The following is a 25,938-nucleotide window of genomic DNA, read 5'->3' as shown; positions in this document are numbered from 1 at the left end:
ATCCCACAAGACTGGGAAGCCCCTGATGGCAGAAACCACATCTTAGCACAGAGCCTGGAATTTGGTAGGCTCTAAGTCATTTACCAATGACTTGGTAAATGTTTTTGAAATGAATAGATGGGCCTTAAGCAAAAAGGGTCTGGGAACCACACTACATGATGTATTAATAGCATAGGAGCTTTTCAGCTGAGTGATCCCACCACTGCTGACTCTACTGACGGAGGAATCAGGAGGGGGAACAGAACCATATAAAGATATTTTTGATGTGGGTTTCAATCTTGTTCATTAACAGAGGAGATGAGGTCATCTGAAAGACCTGTTTTCAGGGCTCATTTGTGGATTTGAATATTGCATGAGTAACAGAGAGACATATCTGGAAAATGGCCATTTCAATAATTTATCACAAATCCAGTGATTTAGATTTTTGATTTAGATCAAATCTGATGATCAGAATTGATCTCTGAGGCACAGAAGGGACTGATGTCTGGATAAGAGTTTCTAACCAGGATAGTGATGAACCCACCTATTTCTTTATTCTCCCAGGTTCTGAAATTTCTGTTTTGATTCCCTTAGAAAACTGGGAGGTTAGTAAGAAAAATGACTTCATAATTTAAACTGTACTACTCTGACCACCCTGGTAAGGAGAGCTCATACCTTTGACCACTTAGTACAGATGCCTTGATTTAAGAATAAGCACTTAAATGGGAAGGAAATCCAAAAAGAGGGGATATATGTGTATGCACAGCTGACTCACTTTGCTGTTCAGTAGAAACTAGACTGTAATGCAAAGCAACTAGACTCCAATAAGCATTAATTAAAAAAACCCTTTACAGAGGATAAACAAAAAAAAGTGTTTAGACAATGTGGGGTTTAACCTAGCATGCTCCCACATTGGAGGAAAGCTCTTTACCTTTACAGGTGGGTAGAGAGCTGCTCTGGGGACCTGGCCATAAGATATCTAGAAAGTTCTTTCTTGTTGACCAACACTTAAGATTTGAAAATTGTGAATTCTAACCACATAAAATTAGTTCTTAAAAGGTGTAACTGCAGATCTTGTCTGAGGAATGCTCATAACTGTAAGATAAAGCACAGAATTTAGAGTCTATGTCCCCAGAGTTTAAGTCTAGTTCCCTGACTTGAGACTAACTACTCAAACATGCAAAGTCTTTAGAAGGTTTCCTTTCTTCCATTTTGACTGATGATTTACTTGCTGGGAGGGAAACAAAATGTGTTACATGTAATACATGGTACTCAAGGAATTTACAATCCAGTTGGTTAGGCAAAGTCAGACTTACAAAAGGTAAATAGGGCATCCCAGGTGGCTCAGTAGTAAAGAATTTGTCTGCCGATGCAGGATATGAGGGTTCGGTCCCTGGGTTGGGAAGAGCCCCAGGAGGAGAAATGGCAACCCATTCCAGTGTTCTTGCCTGGAAAATCCCATGGACAGAGGAGCCTGGCAGGCTATAGTCCACGGGGCTGCACAGAGCCCGACTTGACTGAGCAACTGAGTAGGCATGCAGGCCCACAACAAAGGACACACAGCTATGCATAAGAGGGTAGAATCACACCCAGCCAGTGGATTGCTTCACAGTGCTATGAGAAGAGCAAAGAAAACGACTCTCCCAGGTGGAGCTAACAAGGGAAGGCTTCCTGGAAGAGGCAGAATTTGAGTGAGAGCTTTGAGAATGGGTGAGAATGAGATGGACAGAGAGAAGTGGTTAGAGCAGGCCAAGCCACATAGACACAAAACAAGTCATAGCGAAGACATTCTGGTCAAGTTCTGGTCATATGCAGAGGCTGGTCTTGCTGGAAAAATTTCTGCATTGGAATACCAAAGCATAAGGCTTTCCGGTAAATAGTTATGGGCTTAAAAAGCTAGGCGAAGACATATGTCTTTATCTTGTGCATAATGGAAAGCTGGGGAAGGTTTCTGAGCAGAAAAGAGCATGGCCAAATAATATTATCTAGAAAGCCCGTAAGAATCAACATTCGCTCCGGTGTTATGAGCCATGCTGCTGTGAAAAAAAAAAAAAAATCCCTTTCATTATCCTAATACTTAGTAATTCACTGAAGACCTACTTCAGAACTCCAAGGAAAACATTTTATGAATCAAAAGCTAAGTACAATATGTTAGCAATTAAATGAGATAACATAATAGGCCAGGCAGAACCACAGTCCTCCCCACCATGACTGCAAGCTGCTGCAGAAAGAAATGCTTCTATCATCTTCCAAGTGATCAAGCCATTTTGTTTTGATTTTCGGAAGGCAGGGAGAGAGGGAACAGGGAGGAGACGGAGGTCAAGAGAATTAAAAGCTATCTGTTCTTTAATCAGAAGGAATTATTAAGGGGAGTTCTAAAGGAGATTTGCTCAGAACAAAACCAGCCCTGGGATGGGTGTTAAGTTACTGCAACTCGTTTCCACTCCAGAACAACAACCGAAGGTGTGTAGCTGGGAATGAGACTCCCACCAGCGCCGGACGAAGTTTCCGGCGTGTACCTCCCACTGCTACTTTATTTACTGCAGCTGGCCACCAGTTTATAGCCTGTTTCATGTATTAAAATTCAAATGTGGAAAACATTACCAGCATCCTCCTTGAATTATTTTTTTTTTGTTGTTGTTGTTTGGGGGGGGAAGGAGGGTGCTTTTTTTTTCTCTTCCCCTTCAACTTCCTTTTTATTGTGGAATGTATCAAATGGTCAAAGGCTAGCTTCAGACTGACTAAATTCAAAAACTATTTCCTTTGTTCTGATGCTTTTGTTTGAAAATTCATACCGGTTTGCACAAGGCAAGAAACAAGGAAGCGATCTTCTGCGCACACGTTGGGGCTGTGGGCTGAGGAGCTCAGACGCTGTGGGTACCCTGAATGTTTTCGAGAAAAAAGGAGAAAGACTGTAAAGGCACCCTTGGCTCACAGGGCAGCAGGCTGTCCTACCGTGGTTAGGGAATTGCACTATGGATGTAGATGGCTCTGCAGTCACCCTTGACTGAATTCTAAACATCTTCAGAAGAGCCTTCATCAGTGAAACTAGCAATTTTATTGCTTTGCCATTTTTTTCCCCACTTTCAAAATCAAATCAAAGACGTTCCTGTGTAATACTGGCCGGTTATTTCCCCTTTTCTATTGCTGTGTAGCATTCTCTCCCCTTCTGCTCCCCCTGGGTTGGTCTAACTTCCCATCCCCAAAGATGACTCGTCTCCTCCTCATATCCCACCTCCAAATCAAAGAGGAGGCAATTCAAAGGTCAAATGGTTCCAAAAAAGGATCTCTGTAGAGTTCATTATTTTAAAGATCCACTTAACCTACATCTGGTATTTAAGAGCAAACTTTACGTATTTATGGAAAAAATAAAAAAACAAAACTGTCTCTGAAGCAATGCCCTGGGTGCATGTTGCATCCATTTAACATATGCAAAACGAACACAGCTACAGAAATTAAACTATTTTTCTCTTGATTGAGAGCAGATATACAGAAATGGTTATAAGTCACAGATCTGGCTTTTAATAAAGCCAGATTTGTTAATTAAAAGCAGTATTGTTTAAACATTGTAGTTTAAAAAAGAGCTGTACAAACTGAAACCTCATATAGTATGCATCCCCAGTGGATTTAGCATGTTACCTGAGGCCAAGCTAAATTAAAATCGAGATTTTCCTTTTGTTAAACTCTTAGCAACTGCCACGAATAGACAAACAATTTTTACTCAATGAGGAATTTTGAGGGTAGAGTCTAGGAAAAGCAAAAAAAAAAAAAAAAAAAAAAGATTTAGCTTTGGCATTCAAAAATATCTTTCCACGTTTTAGAAGTGAGTTCATTGCTTCTATTTATAAACCAGTATTTTTGGTTTCAAATTGGTTGCAGGTTTTCATAATATACAGCTCAGGACGGGACTCTTAATCTTTTATTAAGAGAAATGGAAAGGAGGGCAGAGGAATACTTCTGAAGAAGACAACTTAAAGAGCCTCAGAATAACCTGTGCTTATTTTGCATTCTCCTTTTGGAATCGTCTTTAAATAAGAGATGCTTAGTGATAATGGAAAGCAGACTTTCATACACACAACTTTTTGAGAGCCTGTAAGGAACAAAACAGGACACTAAGGTGTTTGCTGAAAAGACAGGCATTTGTAAAGAGCAGAATTACATAGAATCACTAACCACTATTCATGTTAAGTTCTTCACCCATGTGTTCACCTCATTACTTGTCATCATGTAACATTTTATTAGGCAGATTTGCTGAATCTTATAATCATCTGAAAAAGGGATGCACTCTCAAGTCCTTTCCAGAAGTAATGGGAAAATTGAAATTTCAACTGCAATGTGGACAAATCTGCTTAAACCTTACTCAAATACTTTTTCATAAATAAGGAGTGGTAAAACTACGATGTACTTAAATTCCACGGTCCCACATCATCTATTAAGACAGACATACCGTGTATTTCGACCTCCCATGTGCACACTAAGTTGTTTCAGTCCTATCTGACTCTTCGTGACCCTACGCATTGTAAACCATACTCAGGAGCAAAAGATATTGATTGGACTTCTTAAACAAAAATAATAAACCCAACCAATTCACATGTGAAACCCAAGCGATGTAACATGAGCCTAAGTTGGGTCCTTTAGCTGTAGTCATTGCGAAGAACTGAACATACAGGCAATGACCTTAGCAATGGATCTCCTAGGTTTATAGGTAAGTGAAATGAAACATTGTATCCACACAAAAAACTTGTACACTAATGTTCATAGAAGCACTGTTCCTAATAGCCAAAGACTGAAAATAACCCAAATACCCATCACCTGATGAGTGGATACATTTAATGTCTATCTATACAATGGAATTTCAGTTCAGTTTAATGGCAGCCCACTCCAGTACTCTTGCCTGGAATATCCCATGGATGGAGGAGCCTGGTGGGCTGCAGTCCATGGGGTCGCTAGGAGTTTGATGCAACTGAGCGACTTCACTTTCACATTCATGCATTGGAGAAGGAAATGGCAACCCACTCCAGTATTCTTGCCTGGAGAATCCCAGGGATGGGGGAGCCTGGTGGGCTGCCGTCTGTCTATGGGGTCGCACAGAGTCGGACATGACTGAAGCGACTTAGCAGCAGTAGCAGCAGCAGTCACTCAGTCGTGTCCGACTCTTTGTGATCCCATGAATTGCACCATGCCAGGCCTCCCTGTCCATCACCAACTCCCGGAGTTCACTCAGACTCATGTCCATCGAGTCAGTGATGCCATCCAGCCATCTCATCCTCTGTCATTCCCTTCTCCTCCTGCCTCCAATCCCTCCCAGCATCAAGGTCTTTTCCAAACAATGGAATTTGGGGGGAATAAAAACTGAATGCTGCTCTGATAAAGGACAAAATTTACATAAACCTTGAAACCACTATGCTAAGTGATAAAGGCCCATCAGAAAGGACCACCATGTACTGTGGGATTCCACGTTTAGGAAATCTCTAGAATAGGCAAATCTGGAGTCAGAAAGGAGATTACTAGTTGTAAGGGGGAGGCTGGAGGGGGATGGCTGACAGACATGAGGATTTCTCGTCGCGGGGGGTAAATTACTCTGGTGGCAATGGTACCCTCTTGTGAATACATGGAGACCACAGTAAGCACACTGTAAAACTGAAATGGGTGAATTGTAGGTTAAATTTTATCTCAATAAAGCTGTTTAAAAAAAGACAAAGTTGCAGCAGTATTATTTGAGCTAGAAATTCTAATTCTGCATGTTAACTAGCATCCCTGAGTTTCACCCCATCCCTTACCATGAGTGAGTGTCTGTTGGCGGAGAGAAGACCGGTTCCATACCCTGAGGCCAGACCACCCATTGCTCCGTTGTGAGAGGGTCCGATGATTCCGTGCATATCGCCATGACCACCAGGCATGGCTGTGGACGGGCCCACTGCGTGGTTCCGGAGAACGTGAATAGCGTCGTCCAGTCTTTCTAAACGATCTTCAATTCGGCTTTGCTGTTAGTTGATAAGTGATGTGAAATTTGATTCAGTTCCAAGTATGGATATAGATTACAGAAGTAAAACCTGAGTTGATACGAACCACATTTTGGGTTTCTGAATAAAATTTATTTTCCTTAAAATGATAATAAAAGTAAATGGTGACTTTCCCAGAAAATGGGTGAAAACTGTTAATACTATAATTATAATTTTATTTTTTTGTGAACAAAGTCAGTAATTCTTCCAGGACATGGTAAGTATATATGTTTTACTATATACCTTGAAAGAATGGAAACTTACTTTAGCAAAGAAAAAAAAAAAACAAAAAAACATTTATTGAATTTAAGGTACATTCTGGCAGGCACTGGTTAAAGATTTTTAAAAATTAACAATGGAAAGGTGCCCTATTTATAGTTTCCCAATTAAATTATCTTCTTGAAGGCATATTCCCTGGGTTTCCTCTGAGTCACATGATACAGTGCTAAGTATCAAATCAGGGACAGGGAAACTCCTATAGACTGTAATTTCTTATTGAGTACTAACAATTTTAAACTGGGTTTCTTGCCTTCTATCGATTATTTCCTCTGTGTGTGTGTTAGAGGGAATCAGAGCCTCAGAACAGTTAAAGAACAAAATTGCAAAAATTCTGTCAAAGTGGTAGATTTCAAGACTGAGGAATCATAAAGACAAACAAATTGCTCACCAGGAGCCTCTAATTTATTTCAAAGCCCTTCACTACTCTTACACAGTGAAAAAACCAACTGATCTTTTCATCCCAGCCATTAGGATCCGAGTTTTCCACAACTAGATAAGCCTACAGGATAGTTTTTGGTGAATGAAATGGACATGGAGATGTGTATGTATCTTTTTTTCCCAGTGTGACCAATAACGGTACCAAACAACCATCTCCAGGGTGCACTTTAAAAGATACAATCTCACTGAATCCTCACTCTACACATGTAAGCCAACAGGAAAGACATTATTATCCCTTCCACCATAGACATGCAAATGAGGCTCCAAGAAAACTAAGTCAATTAACTGCTCAATACCATACTGCCAGGAAACGGTGACCTCAGGGTTGCAACCTTGAGTCTTCAACTCTAGTGCATCTTTGTGCTAGATCATGCTAGAATCCACTCTGATTTCTGATGGGCTGTGTGAGCAGAGATACCAGCTCTCCGGCATGAGAAAAACAATTTCTAAATTATTCTCCACTGACAGGAACAATGTATGTCGAATATAGTCAGTCCATGGTACAGAGCCTTCTGATTTGGTGGGGTATTACGGGGCTTCCCTTAAACTCATACTGGAGTGGGTTGCCATGCCCTCCTCCAGGGGATCTTCTTGACCCAGGGATCAAACCTGCATTTCTTACGTCTCCTGCACTGTCTACCACTAGCGACCCCTGGGAAGGCCCTCAGAAACATAAACCTAGTCTTTATAGTTCTATAGTTGGAAAAAACCCAGCTATGACAAATGGGTCCCAGAGAATAACTGATGGAGAGAAACACTTCTAAGGATGATGGCTTATTTGGATGTGAGCAACAGATTCATGGGGCTTAAATGGCACTTGATTGGCTCACGCTGTGGTCATCTTATTGGCTAAAGAGAGGAGGTAGATGATTTACACACTACCGCTAGGAAGAATCCACCTCTGTATTCTCAATTTTAGATTTTTCTTCATTTAAATCATAAGCCAAAAGTAAGAAAGGAAACCCTGAATGGCTGACAGATAGACAGGCAAATTAACAGATATGCTTACCCCCATGTTCCATCTCAAAATATGGGAAGAAAAAGGGGAAACTCAACCCTTAAGGACAGCCTCTTGCTGCCACCCCTCCCTGTGTGACTCATACACAGACCAGACAGTGCCTAGAGCAGAGCTGTTTCACGCATGTTTCCAGCCACTTCCTTTGAGTGGAGTGTCAAACACTGAATCATCATGTGAATTTTTATCATATTAATTACACCCAGGGAAAGTTTTCAGTGATTCCTTACAAGAGAAATTTAATGAAATTACTACATTTCCATGAGAATCAAAGTGACTGAGGAGAAAAGCAGGAAGCTTCTTCGTCAGAAGTCAAGAAGAAAATTCCTATAAACCCATTATTCTGGAAAGCAAACTAGAGACACAGAGACTCTCCAAGTGTTCTGGCTCCACACCATAGCTGGGACTCCAGCACTAACATCAGGAGAGGTAATCACTGACACACGTGTATTTCCCCAACAAGGGGAGGAGGCCATGATCCTTCCCAGATTCTTATCTGATTCTAGATATACAGGAGCCCTGAGGCTTCCACTAGAGCAGGAGCTGGGTTACAGTCTATAAACAGGAACAAGCATAGGCTAATAACTCTGCCTCTAACCAAACCCGTGGGCTTACATCAACCACAAGTTCCTATTAGTGAAAATAAGACTCTTGAAGAACGAACTGGATGGAAAAAGAGAAGCAGGCCTGAGAATGGTCAGTGAGCAGATGAAACTTACCAAAGAGTGTAAAGGTCCTTCGTAATTAGGAGATGATGAAGCCTGTCCTCCATTTCTAGACCAAACAGCTGTGCCTGCTGACAGGAAAATGGGAATTGCAATGAGATCCGTACAATCCTAAGGATAACCTTACCAATATTTTAAACAGTTCTTTTAGAAATCAGCATATTGATTTCTATCTGGACATTAAGGAAATACATGTAAACTGCCCATACAAGAATTCAGGGCCAAGGATAACATTTTAAATGTAAAATAGGTAGACTATACATGGACTCAGAATTCTCTCAGGCTTCCTCGCAAAAGGGAACATTTAATTAATTGTGAATTTTAGCTGGAGAAATGTCCCTTTGATGGAAAACCATCACTACACAGCCAAGGTACTTTTAAGAGCGCAAAGAGGGGTTTTCATTACACCTTCATGCAAAGCTGGTTTGTTAAAACCAAAATTCTCTCACCAATGAAAAACAGCTTTGCTACTTGTTTTTAAATGATCTTTAAGAAGGGATATACCTTCAGAAACTTTTCAAGGAAATAAGATCCACTAAACTAGAGATTTAAACACTCAATATAACAACATTAAGTAGTTTCTTCTGAAGAAAACACATTTCTAATGATTCACTAAACTTGAAGGTAAAGAAAGATTGCTGTTATAATAAATAGAACATGTCTAACCTATCAGTTTAAAAATAAAAACCACTTTTAAGTTGAAAATAATACACGCTCGTGTAGAAAACTTGGAAAATAACTGAAGAAAGGAAAAAAAAATTCTATGATCTCACTGAAATCACAGTCCCCGATACTGCTGGCTCTGTAAAAATCCATTCTTCCTGCCACTTCTGGGTGTGCACGTGTGTATTTTTATGCTAAATAAAAATAGAATGTTTTGTCCAATTACTTTCAGTGAAAAAATCTGGACAGAGCCCTTGGTGTGAAAATAGCAGTCTGTCCCCATCTCTGGATCTTTATCAAGTCCTCTCTCCCTAATGTGCGGTCTTTTAGGCTGGATAACCAGGACCTCAAAGGTGGCCTTGTTTCAGGGTCTTCCACGTGCAGCACGTTACTCAGGTTTGGGGTATTTGTGGCATTTTCTGGAAGGATGTGTGCACCCCCCTCCGAACTTTGACCTGGAAGTGGACTGGCAGAGTGCTGAGTCCCTGATTCTAGCCTGAGCTCTGATATTACTACTGAAGATTTTCAGCAAATCCCATACCCTTTCTGGGCCTTCATATATCCATCTGTAAATCAGAGCATCAGACTGAAATAGCTGTTTCTCGAACTTTATATTAGATTCCAGAATATTCTTGTTTCCCCCATATTATAAAATAGACAAAATTAGAGTTGCTTCATTTGAAATGGGGAATGTGGGAGCTCTCCCTGCTCAGACTCCCTCACCCCTGGCCCCTCTGTACTATCTCAGTCTGTCTCTGACTTTGGATGCTGACACCTGTGATCGCTTTCGAGAGCCTAACAATATGGCACTAAGCCAGAAACGTACCATTCTGAACTTTACTTCCCTGCCACGGGGACTGTTTCAGTGCTATTCCATTATCTTCTTAATGTCACCTCTGGCTTTCCCAGTTTTAGCACTGCCTCTCTGGAGATACGGCCTGGAAGGGCCAGCTATTTCCCTCTTTCTTCTGTGACCTCCTCCTGTCAATGGAGGCTGGGGAAAGGCTGACATTAAATCTCCCCTAAGCCCATGGCCATCAACTCTGAAAGCTCTGTGGCCAGGTGAAATCTCTGATTCTTTATCAAGGAATTTACTTCACAATGGGGTCATGGGAGTGCTGTATGTAGGGAACAATACAGAGATTGATGCAGTAACATTCAGGCAAGTGACTACAGTCTACATTAGGGTAAGATCAGGTTTCAATAAGGTACAGATATGATTTTTTTTTTTTTTTTTTTAAAGAAGCCACCTATCCTCCTTCCAAAGAGCAGAGATAGGCACCGGACAGGGTCTTTCTGGAAACATTTATACTGGAAGGGCAATGAGCCCTTTAAATGGAGCTCTGAAGAGTGCAATGCTTTACTAACACCATTTTTAACAACTTATAATTTTATTATCTGAAGCCACAGGTCATGTTAACTTGTTCTATTGTAAACGGCAAACATCCCCTTTAACTCCACACAGTTATGTCACAATTTATTTACACAATTATAGTTTTCTTCAAACCTTCCAATAACATAGACTTTAAAGAGGGAATCTGAAAAGCCTGAAATTTCTGGGAGAAATGATCCTTTTGAATAGTCTATGTTTGATGACTACATAATCTGTATTTCTATTCCCGATGATGTGAACTGGTTTTCCCGCTGAAATTTTTGTTGGAGTATATTATTCTGTTGAGTATCTTTTGCAAAGAAAAGTTTAAGAAGTAAGTTTCCCAAGTGCCTGTACATTCTAAACGCATGAACTTTCAAGAAAAGTTTTGGATGTAAATGACTTCACCATCGCACGGCCGTGTCTGTCTCTCCCACCCCTTCCTATTGGTCTGCTGGGAAACGCTCTGTTTTGAGTGTTTGGAGGGAGTGAGTTTCCCCCAGCAGCACAGGAAGCGTGAGGGGGAACCGTTCTATAAGCTGACACTCAGAGGCAGTGCATTTACGGTCCCGTACCTGAGAGAGATGGAGGCGAGCCAACAGGAGTTGAAGGGTTTGATGAAAAGCTGTTGTTAGTGTGATCTGGAGAATAGATCTTAAAACAGTGGGGAGAAAAAACAACAACAACAAATCCTCATTCATGGGGAATAAATATGCCACAATTTAAACTACAAAACATTAATGCGATTCATCCACAAATTCCAAGGTACAAAATACACTTAACAATCAACTACAGTACCAATATTCTAAAACGAAAAACTTAATTACTTTTTCAAAAGAAGAGCTCTTGAGCTGCTCGAGATAGTAGGGGGGAAAACTGAACTGAGTCAGCAGACCTTGGTTCTGTCCATTTCTTCCCGTTTCCTCCCCTGGCTGCATGGCCATGAAGCTACACAGATACACCAAACCTCCCTTTCTTCCTCCACAAAACAAGAGGTCGGACAGCATCACACCCTAAGGTTTTTGCTCAACTCCTTCTTCATTACATTTACGGTATCTGGTTCCAAGGCAGGAGGACGCTCAGTCTAAAGAAAAACTTTTCCTTAGCTCACAAGGCTAACATAAGTCAAATGCATCTGTGCCCCAATGATAAGGAGAACCCAACTGAAGAGACGAAACGTCAGAATAACAAATCTCTGCTTCTATTTACAAATGATCACGTTTAGCTTTTGAAGACAATACCAGGTACACTCCCTCAGACAAGGAAGGGGTGCCACTGGTCACTGGTGAATATGGAAGAAATGCTGGATCTTAGCTTCCTGGCAGTGGGCAGGCAAAGCAGAGAAGCCAAGTGCCAATGAAGCAACAAATGAACCTCGGTTATGGTTCTTTTTTTAAAAAAGTTTCTTTTTCAAAATGTTTTAGAACTGCCCTTTGGCAAAGTCAGTCTTAGCTGGTCAATCAACGAGCCCCCCCAATGACTTTAGAGAAAAATAAGACGTCAGGATAGAAAACCTATACTCTTAAAGGGCCTAAGAATAACCACAAATCCATAATTGAGTACTGCTTGCAAGATGGGAGAGACCAGCCATCCGCTGGAATCTTCAGCGTTCTCTCAATTTTTTCAATGATTTTTATGCAAGGAAGCTAGCCTTTCCAAAAATCAAAGCTATTTGCCATCCATTTTATAAAATTCTGAATGTCCACTTCTGATTAAAGTTCACCCGTCTGCCGCAGTACATCTGAAGTCCAAGGTCAACATTTCCTCACCGAAGCAAGCGCTTTCCCCAAAGCATCGCCAGTCTGGGAGCTGCCTGCTGCCCCGCTTCCTCTATTTGCTGCAAAAACAAAAGGCAAAATATGAAAAGCCAGACGGTGAGACATTGAACAATTTTCTATTCCTGGTCCATTTACTCACAATTTAATTGCATTTTTAATGCTAATTACAACACATTAATATTTAATTAGCATTAATTTGTTTGCTGAGGTAGATGTCAAATATATTCATGTTACATTTTTTTTAACAGATAAAATAGAAACCTGACATCCTGGTTTAAAGATAAAGTGTCTCAGTTGCTATTACTTCTCCCCTGGTTGTCTGTGAGTGGTTTAGTAGTCAAGAGTAGTAGGTGAGCATATGAGGTTCATTGCTAAAAAGTATGCAGTGCTTTCAGACCTCTGAAGCTCTCATAGCTTGCCTTTATTTATATTTTATATAGTAAACTGAATTCACTTCACGAATAAGAGTTACATCTGCTTTCAAACTGAAAAATTAATTTTTGCTATACAGCAAAGTGAGATACTTCTCTCAGAGTCCCACAATAAACAAAACAAAAAAATCTGTAACAGGCCTGGCCGCTTCTTAGGAGGGAAAATATTTTTAATATTTTGAGGAACATATAGTCTTCACACATTTTAAAGTCTGTGTTCATATTTAAAGAATTTGAACTCTGACGCTGTTAAAAGTCAATATCGTCTCCAATTCTGGAGGAAAAATAAGTGTACATGATGACGAAGCAGTCTCTACTATCTAAACACCAGTGTTTTTACCCAGAAGATGGATGAATAAAGGGTACAGCCGGCCCTCTGTTTCCACAGATTTTGCACCCAAGGATTTAATCAAACTTGGATCAAAAATTTTCAGGAAAAAAATTCCATACCCTTCCGAAAAGCAAAACTTGAATGTGTTGGTGGTGGCAACTATTTACATAGAATTACACTGCCTTGAGTATTACAAATAATCTAGAGATGATTTAAAGTATATGAGAGGATGAGCAAGGGTTATATGGGCCTCCCTGGTGGCGCCAGTGGTAAAGAATCCACCTGCAAAGCAGGAGATGCAAGTTTGATCCCTGGGTCAGGAAGATCCCCTTGAGGAGGAAATGGCAACCAACTCTAGTATTCAAGCCTGGAAAATCCCATGGACAGAGGAGCCTGGTGGGCTACAGTGCATAGAATCGCCAAGAGTCACACGGCTGAGCACACACATATGCAAGGGGTGTATGCAAATACTGCACCCTTTTCTAGGAGGGACTCGATCATCCTCAAGTTTAGGTACTGCAGGGGACCCTTGAAACATCCCCTCGGCAGGATACTGAGCGAAGGCTGCCTATTAATAACAGGACATATAGATTCAAACACATAGTTCAAAAACAGGTCTAATAAACAAGGGTTTTTTTTTCATGGAAGGATAATGGCTTTACAGTATTGATTCCTGCCATACATCAAGAGGAATCAGCCATAGGGGTACATGGGTCCCCTCCCTCGCAATCCCCACCCCTCTAGGTTGCTGCAGAGCCACTCTTTCAGTTCCGTGAGTCATACGGTAAACCACCTCTGGCTCTCTATTTTACAAACGGTAATGTGTTTCCATGTCACTCTTTCTATTCATCTCACCCTCTCCTTCCTCCCCCTGCCCTAGTCCATAAGTCTGTTCTCTAGCTTTTGAAAGTAATTTGCTTTTATAAAATGGTACAGCCAGTGGTGTTCTTCTCTTAGATTTATTAAGCCCTCAGCATAAGCAAGTAGATCTAATATTTAAATAAAACCTATTAAACTCTGGGGGAAAGTGTTTGTCACTATTTTGTGAAATAAGAAAAGGAAATACTAAATCAACGGATTAATTCAAGCAAAACTTCATTACACATTTAAATTAAAAAAAAAATTCCCAGCCTTATCCTCAACCCAAGAAAGCACTTTTTCTAGCAAACGTGTCATCTTCAGCTTCCAGATCTGTAAAGTCAAGTTATGGGATCAGCTCTCAAGTGATCAAATTATCTTTGTCTCTAGGTTATAATTTCATCCTCCTGACCTCTGCTTAGTATAGTTAAATTATGCTTGTTATTTTTATATATTTACATGTTGGGTATGACAGTTTGATAATCTTTTGATGTTTGCTTTATTTGATTAACAAAACTCACCCCTACATTCGTTAATTACTAAAACTGAAAGAAAGCTGTATGTAATGAAAAGAACACAATCACCTTCTGTCAAGAAAAAAAAAAAGGAAAAACTATTCTTTCTCACATCACAAATTCATAATGTTAAAAATATATTGGTTGTTAGTACTAAGGATTTTATGCATAAGGAAGTTCTCTGAAATGAGGGTCCAACATCATACAATGAACTAGTGGAAGGAACTCACAGATAACAAGAGTACTAAAAATACTCAATATAAAGAGATAATTGAAATTATTATCTGGTGTGAAAGTAAAAATTTCTGCATCAAGGAGTTCTTTTAAAACTGAAGACAATTCTAAAGGAAAATAACAAGGATTCTGAAAACACAAAGAGCATTAACATTTTTCAGCATGTATTACCATGGTATTGGGAGATAATTATACATATATTTTTTTCTTCCCTTCCAGAAGCAATATTATCATTATTCTTAAAATTAGGTTTATCAGTCAAAATAATTTGGATATCTGCTTGACTAGAAAACAGACCTTCATGAAATGAAAATTCAGAGCCATATCAGAAAAAATTATATTATCTAACAAAGAAACTAAACCCAACTAGGATAAGATATTGTTATAATTATAGATAAAATTTGCTATGGTAGCTTTCAAAAGATTAATTCTTTGAACAGTTTTAAAATGAGAATAGTAAAGGTTTTAAAATATATTAATGAAAACAAATTAGGAAGAATTGAAACCAATAAAAATATTTTAGAGATATGTAAAAAAGAAATTATACTCCCAATCTATCCCACCTCCCTCCCAACTTTCCCTCTCTGGTAACCATAAGTTCATTCTCTAAATCTGTGAGTCTGTTTCTGTTCTGTAAATAAGTTCATTGTTCATTTGTATCTTTTTTTTTCCTTAAAGATTGACATGTGCACACTGCTAAATTTAAAACAGATAATCAACAAGGACCTATTGTTAAAAAAAAAAGAATATGCCTAAATCAAAAAATAAATTATTATGGCATAAAAATCATACTTTAGAAGAGACAAGATATAACCCTTATGATCTCTTCATATCACAGCTTTCTAACTGAACTTTCTGTTAGTCCCTGTTTTACACGAGGAGGCATGAGGACTTGGGGGTATAATAAAAAGACAGAATTTAACTCCTTACCTCATACTGTCATGAAAATGTTTCAGAAAACTACAAAGGCTACTCATAGAAGTCACTGATAAGAACAGACTTTTTTTTTTTTTTTTTTTTTAAATATAGAGCCATTCTACCTGTAACAGCTGGAGAATCAACCCCAGGGCTCAAATTTCAAAGCAGTTTATTGGGACCAGTTTGCCCTTACACTTGGAATGCCTTTTGTTCTGTTCCAGGAAACACTGGAGAAGACACATTTTCAAGAGTCCTTAAACATGTTAAGCTACACGGATCCTCCTCCTAAAGACTCTCTTTTTAGTTATGTGCCTGATATGTCAAAGGGCATAAGTAATCAGAAAGTGAATATATATTTAATACTCAAATAGCAAAATTTCTTCTATATTGAGTAATGAGTCACGTTTAGCAAACCACACTTCTCATTAAGTGTGTGCACATCAAATCTACTTTTCTACCTTTCATGTTAACAGGACTTGATTACTATTCTAAGCCTGAGTGTTTGTCAAGGTATTATGAGAAATTACCACACTGCCCACATAACAGAAATAAAGAGAACTACTGTCCCTGTTTGATATAAAACTGGATTGATCTCTTATGTGATTTTAGCTCTTAGCAACTTCCCTAGTTAAAGAGAGGGAAAAAAATCAAGTCTCTAAGCAGAGCTGTAACATGAATATGATTGAAGATGAGTGATTATTAAGAGGAACTATAATTTGGTAGGAGGATTCGACACTGCCAACCACCCAAGCATTGTTCAGATGGCTTGAACACAGGTGCTACTGCTGGCTAGAAGATGGGGCAGAAAGCAGGGGTTAGTCTTTTCAGCTACAAGTGGGACCACCCTCAGTCTCAGTTTCCACTTTGGAGAAAATGGCAATTCCCATTAGAACACACCCTGATCCAAACATCAGGATAAGTGGTATCTGGGGGCTGACTACTGAAAAAATAGAATTTGGAAATGTGTTATCCCTTTATTGCACACCAAGAACCCCAGGCTGGGTGCATCCTGAAGCTATAAAAGGATGTGTGTGCTCAGCTGCTCAGTCGTGTCTGGCTCTTTCTGGCCCGCCAGGCTCCTCTGTCCATGGGATTTTTCAGGCAAGAATACTGGAGTGGATTGCCATTTCCTCCTCCAGGGGATCTTCCTGATTCAGGGATCAGGGATCAAACCCCTGAGTCTCCTGCATTGGTAGGTGGATTCTTTATCACTGAGCCAAGGGCTAGCGTTATAAAAAGATGAAGTGTAATTCATAGTGTCTTTGCCTGAAAGAAGATGATGGTTTTAAAATTTAGGTTTTCCTGAACTGTGTCCAAGCAACCCTCATGTTATTCAACTAGCAGAAACAGCATAATAATGTCATGAGCTTCTCAACAAAGATAAAAGGAGGAGAATTCCCAGTTCTCCTACGACCTACAATATTAGAAGAAGAACTCAAGTACAGGCTACCAAACGCTGAACTTTTAGCCGGCCGGATTCCTAGGAATTCAAGGGGGAAGCTGGGCCCCATCAACCACGTGCAGGAAATGGATGAGAAGACTTAAATCACACTGGTTTACTGTTCTCCGTTGGTGGTCTTTGTAACTAAGATGCCGCGACGCTGCTGGATAAAATTCCTATTGCTCTTATGCTCTGTGCCTATTCATCACCCAACTGTATTTGAAGGCTCAAGATTCTTGTAAAAGATAAAGTGAATCTTATGCGACTATTCTCATAATAAAATTACTGTGAAACCGGGTCCTCAAGGGAAAAAGGACATAATGTTTCTACTAGAAAAGCCACACACTAAAACCCATCATGTCATACAAACATATCATTAGAAGTGAAAGTTGGAAGCCAGATTAATTCATGAACCAGATAGATATTCCAGGGTAATCTTTAGCATATGTTGTATTCCATCAATCTTCATAGGCTGTTCCTTCAACACTGTTTGGTTTGAGGTTTAAAGACATGGTGAATACCACGCATTAGACAGGCCGGTTCAAGACTAACAAAACAATAACAGTTATTGTAAGCATTATGCTAGCTGTATGCCCAATTCCCTCTGAGAAAGGAGGGTGTGTCGCCCCCAACCACAAGCGGTCACACTTCTGGAACGTACACCAATGGTATCTCCCCTTGGGGAACTGGAGCATTCTCCTTCGTGGGTAGTTGTAGGGGATTGTGTGATGCTAGGTGGGTCTCTCAATCCTTTTGAAGAGAAAAAGCTATTGGATTTTGCAAGTAGGAAGGAAATATGGAGACAGTAGGTACTACTGGGTTGGCCAGAAAGCTAGTTCTGGTTTTTCCATAAGATGTTCCATGTACTATGTATGTGCCTCCATTCTCTAGACACTTCTCCCCTCTAGAATTGGTACCTAATAACTTTTTCCATTTCCTCCTGTGAACGCCTGCTCACAGGTAGAAGCTCTGAACTGCAATGACTCTAAAGCACAACCAGCTAGTGTTACACTGAGAAAGTTTCAGGAAGCAAGTTGAAAGGCTCTGATGGTGGTTAACTCTTGAAGCCCTCAGACTCAGCTTCTATCCTTAACTGGCCACCCCATCAGTTAAATGACTAAGAATCCATGGTGTGTCTCAGGCATTTTATTTGTATCATTCCAGAGTGCTTAATCTACCCTTCTAAGTCAGACGTGCCTAATGCACTCTAGCATTTGCAGAAAAGCAGTGGACGGCATGCTGCAAGTAAATATCTTTCTATATAATTCTTTCAAAAATCCATGGATGAATGTGACATTAAAAAATACAACGAAAAAAAACCCCTCTGTCATTAACACAATCAGAGTCAGTTTTGCCCTTCCTCAGCTTTTCTCAAAAAATGATACTGGGCATAAAAGGGCAAAAGACAACACAAGAAACAATGACCATCCCTCCAAGTCAAACACAAGCCATCCCAAACCTCCGTGAGCATATTCCCTCTCTTGAGATACAGGGGACAGATCCAGAGGCAAGGGAGCATGTTTCCAGACAGGGTACCTGCTGATGGGTCCAGATTTTATAACTCACTCCACAAGCATTTTGCTCTTCTATGATCGGTTGAGGACAGTCACTGACTGCCAGGAAGACACAATAAAACGTAGAGCCGTGATCTTCCTCTTGACGGGAAAAGCCTCTTCCTAAGACACCAACGCCATTTATGAAAAGTCTGCATTGCCTTGCCACTTTCCACCAAGAAAACTTGAAGAATGCGATGTCCATGTGTTAGTGCTTGAACCCCATTCTTACGGCATTAGTATTGCTTACAGTCATTTTCTACAGAATCATGTGTGTAATCTCAAACATGTGTCAGGCTGTGTGTTCCCTATTCACCAATTATTTAATTAACTCTGTTTGTTCTTTGAGATACAGGCAATGTAATATTTCTTTATTTCCTGTATTTCAGAATGAGTGAGTATATGCCAAATACTTTCAAAAGTCTACAGATGTATCCGATTAATCCATACTGTTTGTTAGGGAAGTATCACTAACATCAGAAGAGAAATCTTCTCTTCTTGTTCCACAGACATGCTGCCATCCCTGCCTTCTACCACACTCTGAAAAATCAAACCAAAACCTAGGAGAATTAAAGTGCAAAGAAAAAAACAAGTGCAAAGAAACAGGGGTGACTTGGACCTTGTGCAAATATGAAGGCTTATCATCAAACTTAAATTCTCCTCTGTATTTTAACTTAAGGAATGGGAGGATGTATTATTTTAAGGATGAACATTCTAGAATGTTCTCCCTTAAAGTGATCCTAAAGTAACAAGTATGCATGCAAATTAATAAAGATCTATTCCTCCAAAAAGCTGAATTACCATGTCTACTTATGTCCCGAAATGACTGTAAAGCTTTCTCACAAGTTGCTGGAAGATTTTGATAAGTACACTCATGATGGTGGAGTAATTTATGCAATAAAGTTGTTCCTAAAAAGCTTTCTCTGGATTCCAGAAATCTCACACTTCTCTCATTGAAAAGTATAGCTCCTGTATTATTGTCTAGACCCTCCCTCCACTTAAACAGGGCCCTCTGGTCTGTATAGTAAGTCCATCTTAACATAGCTGGGCCCTATATATTAGTATGTAGAAGTCACCAATTAACGCTCTACCCGCCCAGACCAAATAAAAAAGGAGGGTAGACATTCCTGTTCTTGTGGATACAAGCCAGTGATGAGCCAATCAGCTTAAATAAGGCGAATTCCATTCCGACTGAGACTCGTAGCCCTGCTGACCACAGGGCATGGAGGATAATCAAACCACCTCATAAGATCTTTCTTCCCAAGTCCTGGGGACTCTTACAGGATCTGTTTGGCAAATCAATCAACACACCTTTTTTTTCAAGCAGTGCCTAAGTTTCCTCAGCTCGAGCTTTTGCTCTGCCTTTCTACCTTCCTAAAAAAAGAAAATTACTCAAACCACAAATAGACAGGAAATCTGCCTTGTAAAAGGATGAATGACCGGCCATCCTTCTTTACAACTAAGACCTCATGACTGTAGAAAGGGGCTTTCCATTTGTCAAACCACACTGAAGTGAAATATGCTTTTCTCACTCTTTCAGTTCTGCACTTCTTTCTTTCTTCTTGTTTTTCAGATCTGCCAAAACTGCACTGATAGTTAGCAAAACTTCCCCACATGACCTCTGTCCATAGTTCTCCAAGGTCAAACTGACACAACACACCGGTAGAGGCTTTATTATGAAAAGTCACAAAAACGGAAACTATTTCCTAAATTCACCTCTCAGTGAGACATGGCAATGAAAGGAAGGGCTGCTGGATGGCTCATCTCAGGTGTGAAGTATATTACTGAGCAAGCAGGGACTGTATTATTTAGGCAGAATTACATTTGCAACATTTCAAAACACATCTCTTTCATCAAAAACTCTCCCCCTCATAAGTGATTCATACCACTTCCCCAAGTTCCAGAGACTATCCAAAGAAAATTTTTAAACAACTGCAAAGAGCTAAAGTAACTACTCCTCTGTCACACATTCTTATCTTTAAAATGTACAGTTAGGGACTTCCCTGGCAGTCCTGTGGTTAAGACTCCACGTTTCCAACGCAGGGGGCCAGGATCAATCTCTGATCGGGGAACTAAGATCCCACACGCTGTGTGGCTCAGCCAAAATAAATAAATAAATCCACATTCCAGTCTCAGTGCGTGCTCAGTCGTGTCTGATTCTTTGCGACCCCATGGACTGTAGCCCACCAGGCTCCTTTGTCCATGGAATTTTCCAGGCAAGAATACTGGAGTGGGTTGCCATTTCCTGCTCCAGGGCATCTTCCTGACCCAGGGATCAAAACTGGGTCTCCTGTGTCTCTTGCATTGGCAGGCGGATTCTTTATCATGAGCCACCTGGGAAGCCCCCCCAAATAAAAAATAAATGTACAGTTAGTGTCCTCATCACTGACTGGACCCAAGGGAAGGGATCACAAGGCCGAGTTAGTTGTGGGTTTGAGCTGGAACCAGAGTAGGTGGTGAGCAGAGGAAGTCTGAGGTTTTAAGAAGACCCTGCAGCGTCAGACTGTGCCTCTCGTCTGAATGACAAGGTTGTTGAAGGTAGAATCAGAAAGTGGTAGTTGCCTCCCCACAGGGCAGGCTCTTTCCTCAAGAGAAGAGTATTGGTGGGGAAACCATCCATGCTGGGGAAAGGACCACAACGAACATCACAAAAACTTAGAGATGATGGCTTTGTTTATTTGACAGGACACTCTGCTTGGGTCTTGACTCATTAGTAATTTTGCTGAGAAAAAGCAGCAAGTAAATTCTGGCTCACTGATGCCCAGCCATCTCCTCTCCCATAAGTCTGCAAACACTTCTTCCCATCTGGAGGATTCCACAATGCCACATCCTCCAGAAGGTAAAACTATCTAGTTCTTAATAAGTGTGTCTGAACATCACATGAACTAGTTTCCAGAAGACAGTGGTGTGTGACAGTAAAAAGCTTAGCATGGTGACTGGAATTTGAGAATGGTTAGTAACTCCTAGGAAGAGCTATTTATTAAGCCTTCTATCTTACTAATTTTCAATGGCTCCTCTTAGAAAAGTTCGCTTTATTAGCTGTTTCAGAGTGTTAGAAGCATGCGTTGATCTATTCAAACTTGGTTCAATCTAATCACTCACGGTGGAGATAGCCAAATAGCAGTTTCTTGGAACAAAAACAGATTACAGTCAAGATAATGACGATTTCTATTTGGCTCATTTGTCCATGTGATAAACATTCATGGCTCGATTACTGTTCAGTGATGGGACTGGGGGCAGAAAAAGAATTCCTTGATGATTAAACCCTGACATTGGTTGTCAACAACAGAATCGGCGTTTCCACGACTCACCCATTATACTGTCTGTCCCGTTGGCAGGAGGTGTACACGATGAGGTGCTGTAATGGTTGGTACCACTACGGTGGAAAGTGGACATCGGAGGAAGACTAGAATTGATGTCTGCTGAGGAGTGTGATGGATAGCCCTGTGGCAAGAAGCAGAAAAAGGAGGCCATATTCAATCACAAAATACTTAGTGGCTCAGTTTTCCAATACTTCTTTCAGAACTCTTCATTTTACAATGGAGACAGCCCTCGGAATTTCAAAATATCCAAGAATACATCTTGCTTAGATCTGACAGCTTTCATTTTTCAAGTAATAAAATACAAAGACGTAGTTGGTTTGGGTTTGCATCAAAGCTAGAGGAATATAATGGCAATGCTAAACCTTGAGAAATGGTCACCATCTCTAAATACGAAAATTATTCTTAAAAGCAGGTCTGGGACTTTGGCAACAATAAAAGACCATCACTCCTGTTATTCTTCAGTACAGCCTATTGATCAGGTAAGAAAAGAGTCCATAATGTAATGAATAAAACTCCAGCATGACCCTCAGGGTTCACATCACACTCTATCCTGACCTTCTGAAAACTAACTGGCCAAGAATAACCAGTCTCAAATCTTCCCGACAAACTGGATCCTCCTTCTGAACTCCAGCAACAACAAAATGGTAAATGAAAAACTTGGAAGAGCAGTTAATGATTGAATATCTCTCTAAAGTATCAACATGTATAAAGTCTTATGTCAATGACTATGTTGAATTATCCTGCAACAAATGAAATGAGAAGAACTTATTTTATATCCTTCCTTATAGGTTCTCGCCCTTAGCAATTCACCGTAGAGTTGACCGTGAAAAAGAATATCTTTCACAGAATGCGTTCAGGCTTAGCTCTGGGTATGACTCTCATACTAGCTATTATCTGGTATCTCACAAGTGCCTGCTACTGCTGCTAAGTCGCTTCAGTCGTGTCTGACTCTGTGCGACCCCATAGACGGAAGCCCACCAGGCTTCCCCGTCCCTGGGATTCTCCAGGCAAGAACACTGGAGTGGGTTGCCATTTCCTTCTCCAATGCATGAAAGTGAAAAGTGAAAGTGAAGTCGCTCATTCGTGTCCAACTCTTAGTGACCCCATGGACTGCAGCCTACCAGGCTCTTCCACCCATGGGATTTTCCAGGCAAGATTACTGGAGTAGGGTGCCATTGCCTTCTCCATCACAAGTGCCTGTAAAGGTGACAAATTAGTTGCTCCCCAAACACCTGCTTGTTGTCCAGTGAGCAGATCAGTAAGAGGAACATGGTTATTTACAAAAAACATAGTTATTCACAAAATGGAGCTATTTTCTTTTTCAAGCTACAGTAGCTTAAAAAGTAAAGCTCACAGGTATTTGACTATATGACAGACATGTAAAGGAAAAATATTTAAGTTGAAATATACTTTTTCCTTGTATGTCATGTATTAATGGGCTATGTGTCTTTATTATGTCACTACTGGAGATTCTGTTGAAATTAGTTTGGATATGATGCCCAAAGTCAGAGGAACTTAAAGCCCAGACATCTAGTCATGAGACGTGGACCCCCTGTATCATAGGATCCCCTGTTTATTTGGTGAGGCCCATCTCGGGTTCAACCTCTCCCCTGAGGATCCCTTCCCTCTTCCAGCCTCTTCACAGTCTCTTCTCCCTGATGCATTTCCATTCTGTGCTGTGCCATTCAACATTCCGTTGCTGCTGCTAGTGCTGTTTATCTGCTCAGTCATGTGGGGACTCTTTTGCAACCCCATGGACTCATAGCTCACCAGGCTCCTCTGGGATTTCCCATGCAAGAATACTGGAATGGGTGGCCCTTCTCTCCTCCAGGGGATCTTCCCTGAAATGCTGCTTTTCCAGGCTTCCTCTTTCAAGAGCGTTTCCACCTAAATGGAAATGCTTCAAGATAAGAGAACAGAGCTCACAGTTCTGCCTCTCACAACCTGTGGCTGAGTGCTGAACATACTCATCCTATGAGCAGCTCAAAGAACAACTGGTTACCAGTTGGTGGTGGTGGTTTAGTCACTAAGTCATGTCTGAATTTTGCGACCCCATGGACTGTAGCCCAACAGGCTTCTCTGTCCGTGGGATTTCCCAGGCAAGCATACTGGAGTGGGTTGCCAGTTCCTTCTTCAGGAGGTTTCCCTGATTCAGGGATCAAACCTGGGTCTCCTGCGTTGCAGGCGAACTCTTTACCAATTGAACCACCAGAGAGCAGCTAGTGTTTCATAAACAGTGGATTGAAATACTACTTATTTGAGAGACAACTAAAGAGTTCAGAAAATAAATCTGTATTTTGGAGTCAGGTCTGCCAGTGACATGGCAGATGCCTTTGAAAATACTACCTCTACACACCCCAAACAGTCCAACAAAAAGGTCAACTTCAGTGAGATAGTTGGGATGATGCCTTTAAACATTTCCAAGTTCCCAAGAATGCCTTTCAAACTTTTAAATTTCTTGGACCTCTTTGCTTGACCAAAAATTCCTTAGGCCACCTGTTAAACTCATTTCTACTTGGCACTTCCAGAAAACCTCAACTAGTCCATGAAATTTTCTCCAAAGGATAATAGAGTGAGCCCATTACACAGTACAACTGACCTAAAAAGCTGGATAAGCCATGGAAGACCAAACTTAGAAGAGCTATTTTTGCTTAAGAACTAAAGACTATAATAATGTGGAAAAAAGAAACAAACTATGGAAAAAGAGAAATAAAAGGAAAAAAGATTGTTTGATTTCATTTTTACCCAGTCCTAGACCATGCTGAATTTCTGAAGAACAGAGAAACTGGATAAATCAACCCCAAGATTTCAAAAATCAAAACGGAGGAAAAGAATTTTGGGAAATATTTAAATAACTATAATAATGAGAGAGGATGAAACAGGAAAAAGATGATCATATCAGTAAGAATTTTTAGACCCTTTTAACTTGGTATAAAATGGAGTAACCCTTTGTCAGATGTCAGGATTTGACAAAGGGTTACTCCTCAATTCAGAGACTAAAAAGGAACATTCTTCCCCATAGACTTTAGTGGGGAAACCAATGCAATTCACGTAAATTTGTATTTTTAGAGACTCACACAAAATTAGATGCTGAAATAAGTTAATGAGATTTATAACTAGATTATTTTACAAGGCAAAGGATCTTGACAACTACTGTCACTCAAAGACATAATAAATACACCATAGAGATTATGAGTGATATGTGAATACTGCCTCTTTTAGAGTATTTGGGGTCAGCTATAAGAGGTCCCATTAGTCTTTCTTACTCCAGCTATTAACAATGTGTGCCCTGCCCACCACGAAGGCAAAGGACAAGGGAAGTAAGACAGAGTGCTACGGCCTGTGTGTGCTCGGTCACGTCTGACTCTTTTGTGACCCCATGCCGCCAGACACCTCTGTCCATGGGACTTCCCAGGCAAGAAGACTGGAGCGGGGTAACATTCCCTCCTCCAGGGAATCTTCCCAACACAGGGATCGAACCCACGTCTCTCATGTCTCCTGCACTGGCAGGCAGATTCTTTACCACCAGCGCCACCTGGGAAGCCCCAGGTGTTAAGGCTTTGCTGCTGCTGCTGCTAAGTCACTTCAGTCGTGTCCGACTCTGTGCGACCCCATAGACAGCAGCCCACCAGGCTCCCCTGTCCTTGGGATTCTCCAGGCAAGAACACTGGAGTGGGTTGCCATTTCCTTCTCCAATGCATGAAAGTGAAAAGTGAAAGTGAAGTCGCTCAGTCATGTCTGACTCTTGGCGTTAAGGCTTTACATGTCCACTATTTATTTATTTTTACTTGATAGCCAATTATAGTGTATGTGGAGTCTATTGACAGAGTTAAGTGTTGAAAATGTTTCCGTGAGTAATGTTTTTTTATTAAATGATGAGTTGATCGTTCAAAGATTAGAAAATATGATCACTGTTAGCACATACTAAGAATAAAGTCAAATTTTGTGCTAGGGTAGCATTTCACAGTCTTGGCACTGTTGGTCTTTCATGCCAGAGCATTCGTTGCCTGGCAGGGACTGGTGTGCGTGTGGGGTGCTTCTCTTATGAATTGTAGTATGTTTCCTGAATCCCTGGCCTCTATA

At 40.5% G+C, this 25,938-nt stretch overlaps 1 protein-coding gene across 29 annotated transcripts in view; it reads right to left on the bottom strand.

The window, feature by feature from the left end:
• Positions 1-25,938, bottom strand: part of TCF4 (transcription factor 4) — a 388,054-nt gene that overhangs the window by 28,113 nt on the left and 334,003 nt on the right. For 22 of the 29 annotated variants that reach the window (XM_040264426.1, XM_040264413.1, XM_040264416.1 and 19 more), the window contains 5 exons: positions 21,844-21,976; positions 12,243-12,310; positions 11,049-11,127; positions 8,433-8,509; positions 5,760-5,963 (listed from right to left, as the gene is read on the bottom strand). In XM_040264426.1, the coding sequence (XP_040120360.1) occupies positions 5,760-5,963; positions 8,433-8,509; positions 11,049-11,127; positions 12,243-12,310; positions 21,844-21,976 (561 nt within the window). The remainder of the gene's footprint in view (positions 1-5,759; positions 5,964-8,432; positions 8,510-11,048; positions 11,128-12,242; positions 12,311-21,843; positions 21,977-25,938) is intronic. The other 7 variants (XM_040264415.1, XM_040264422.1, XM_040264425.1 and 4 more) reach the window with 1 other exon arrangement.

The sequence above is a fragment of the Oryx dammah genome, unplaced genomic scaffold (genome assembly GCF_014754425.2).
Source record: "Oryx dammah isolate SB20612 unplaced genomic scaffold, SCBI_Odam_1.1 HiC_scaffold_22, whole genome shotgun sequence".
Taxonomy (NCBI): domain Eukaryota; kingdom Metazoa; phylum Chordata; class Mammalia; order Artiodactyla; family Bovidae; genus Oryx; species Oryx dammah.
The sequence above is the reverse complement of the archived record's forward strand: the minus strand, read 5'-3'. Positions and strand labels throughout refer to the sequence as shown.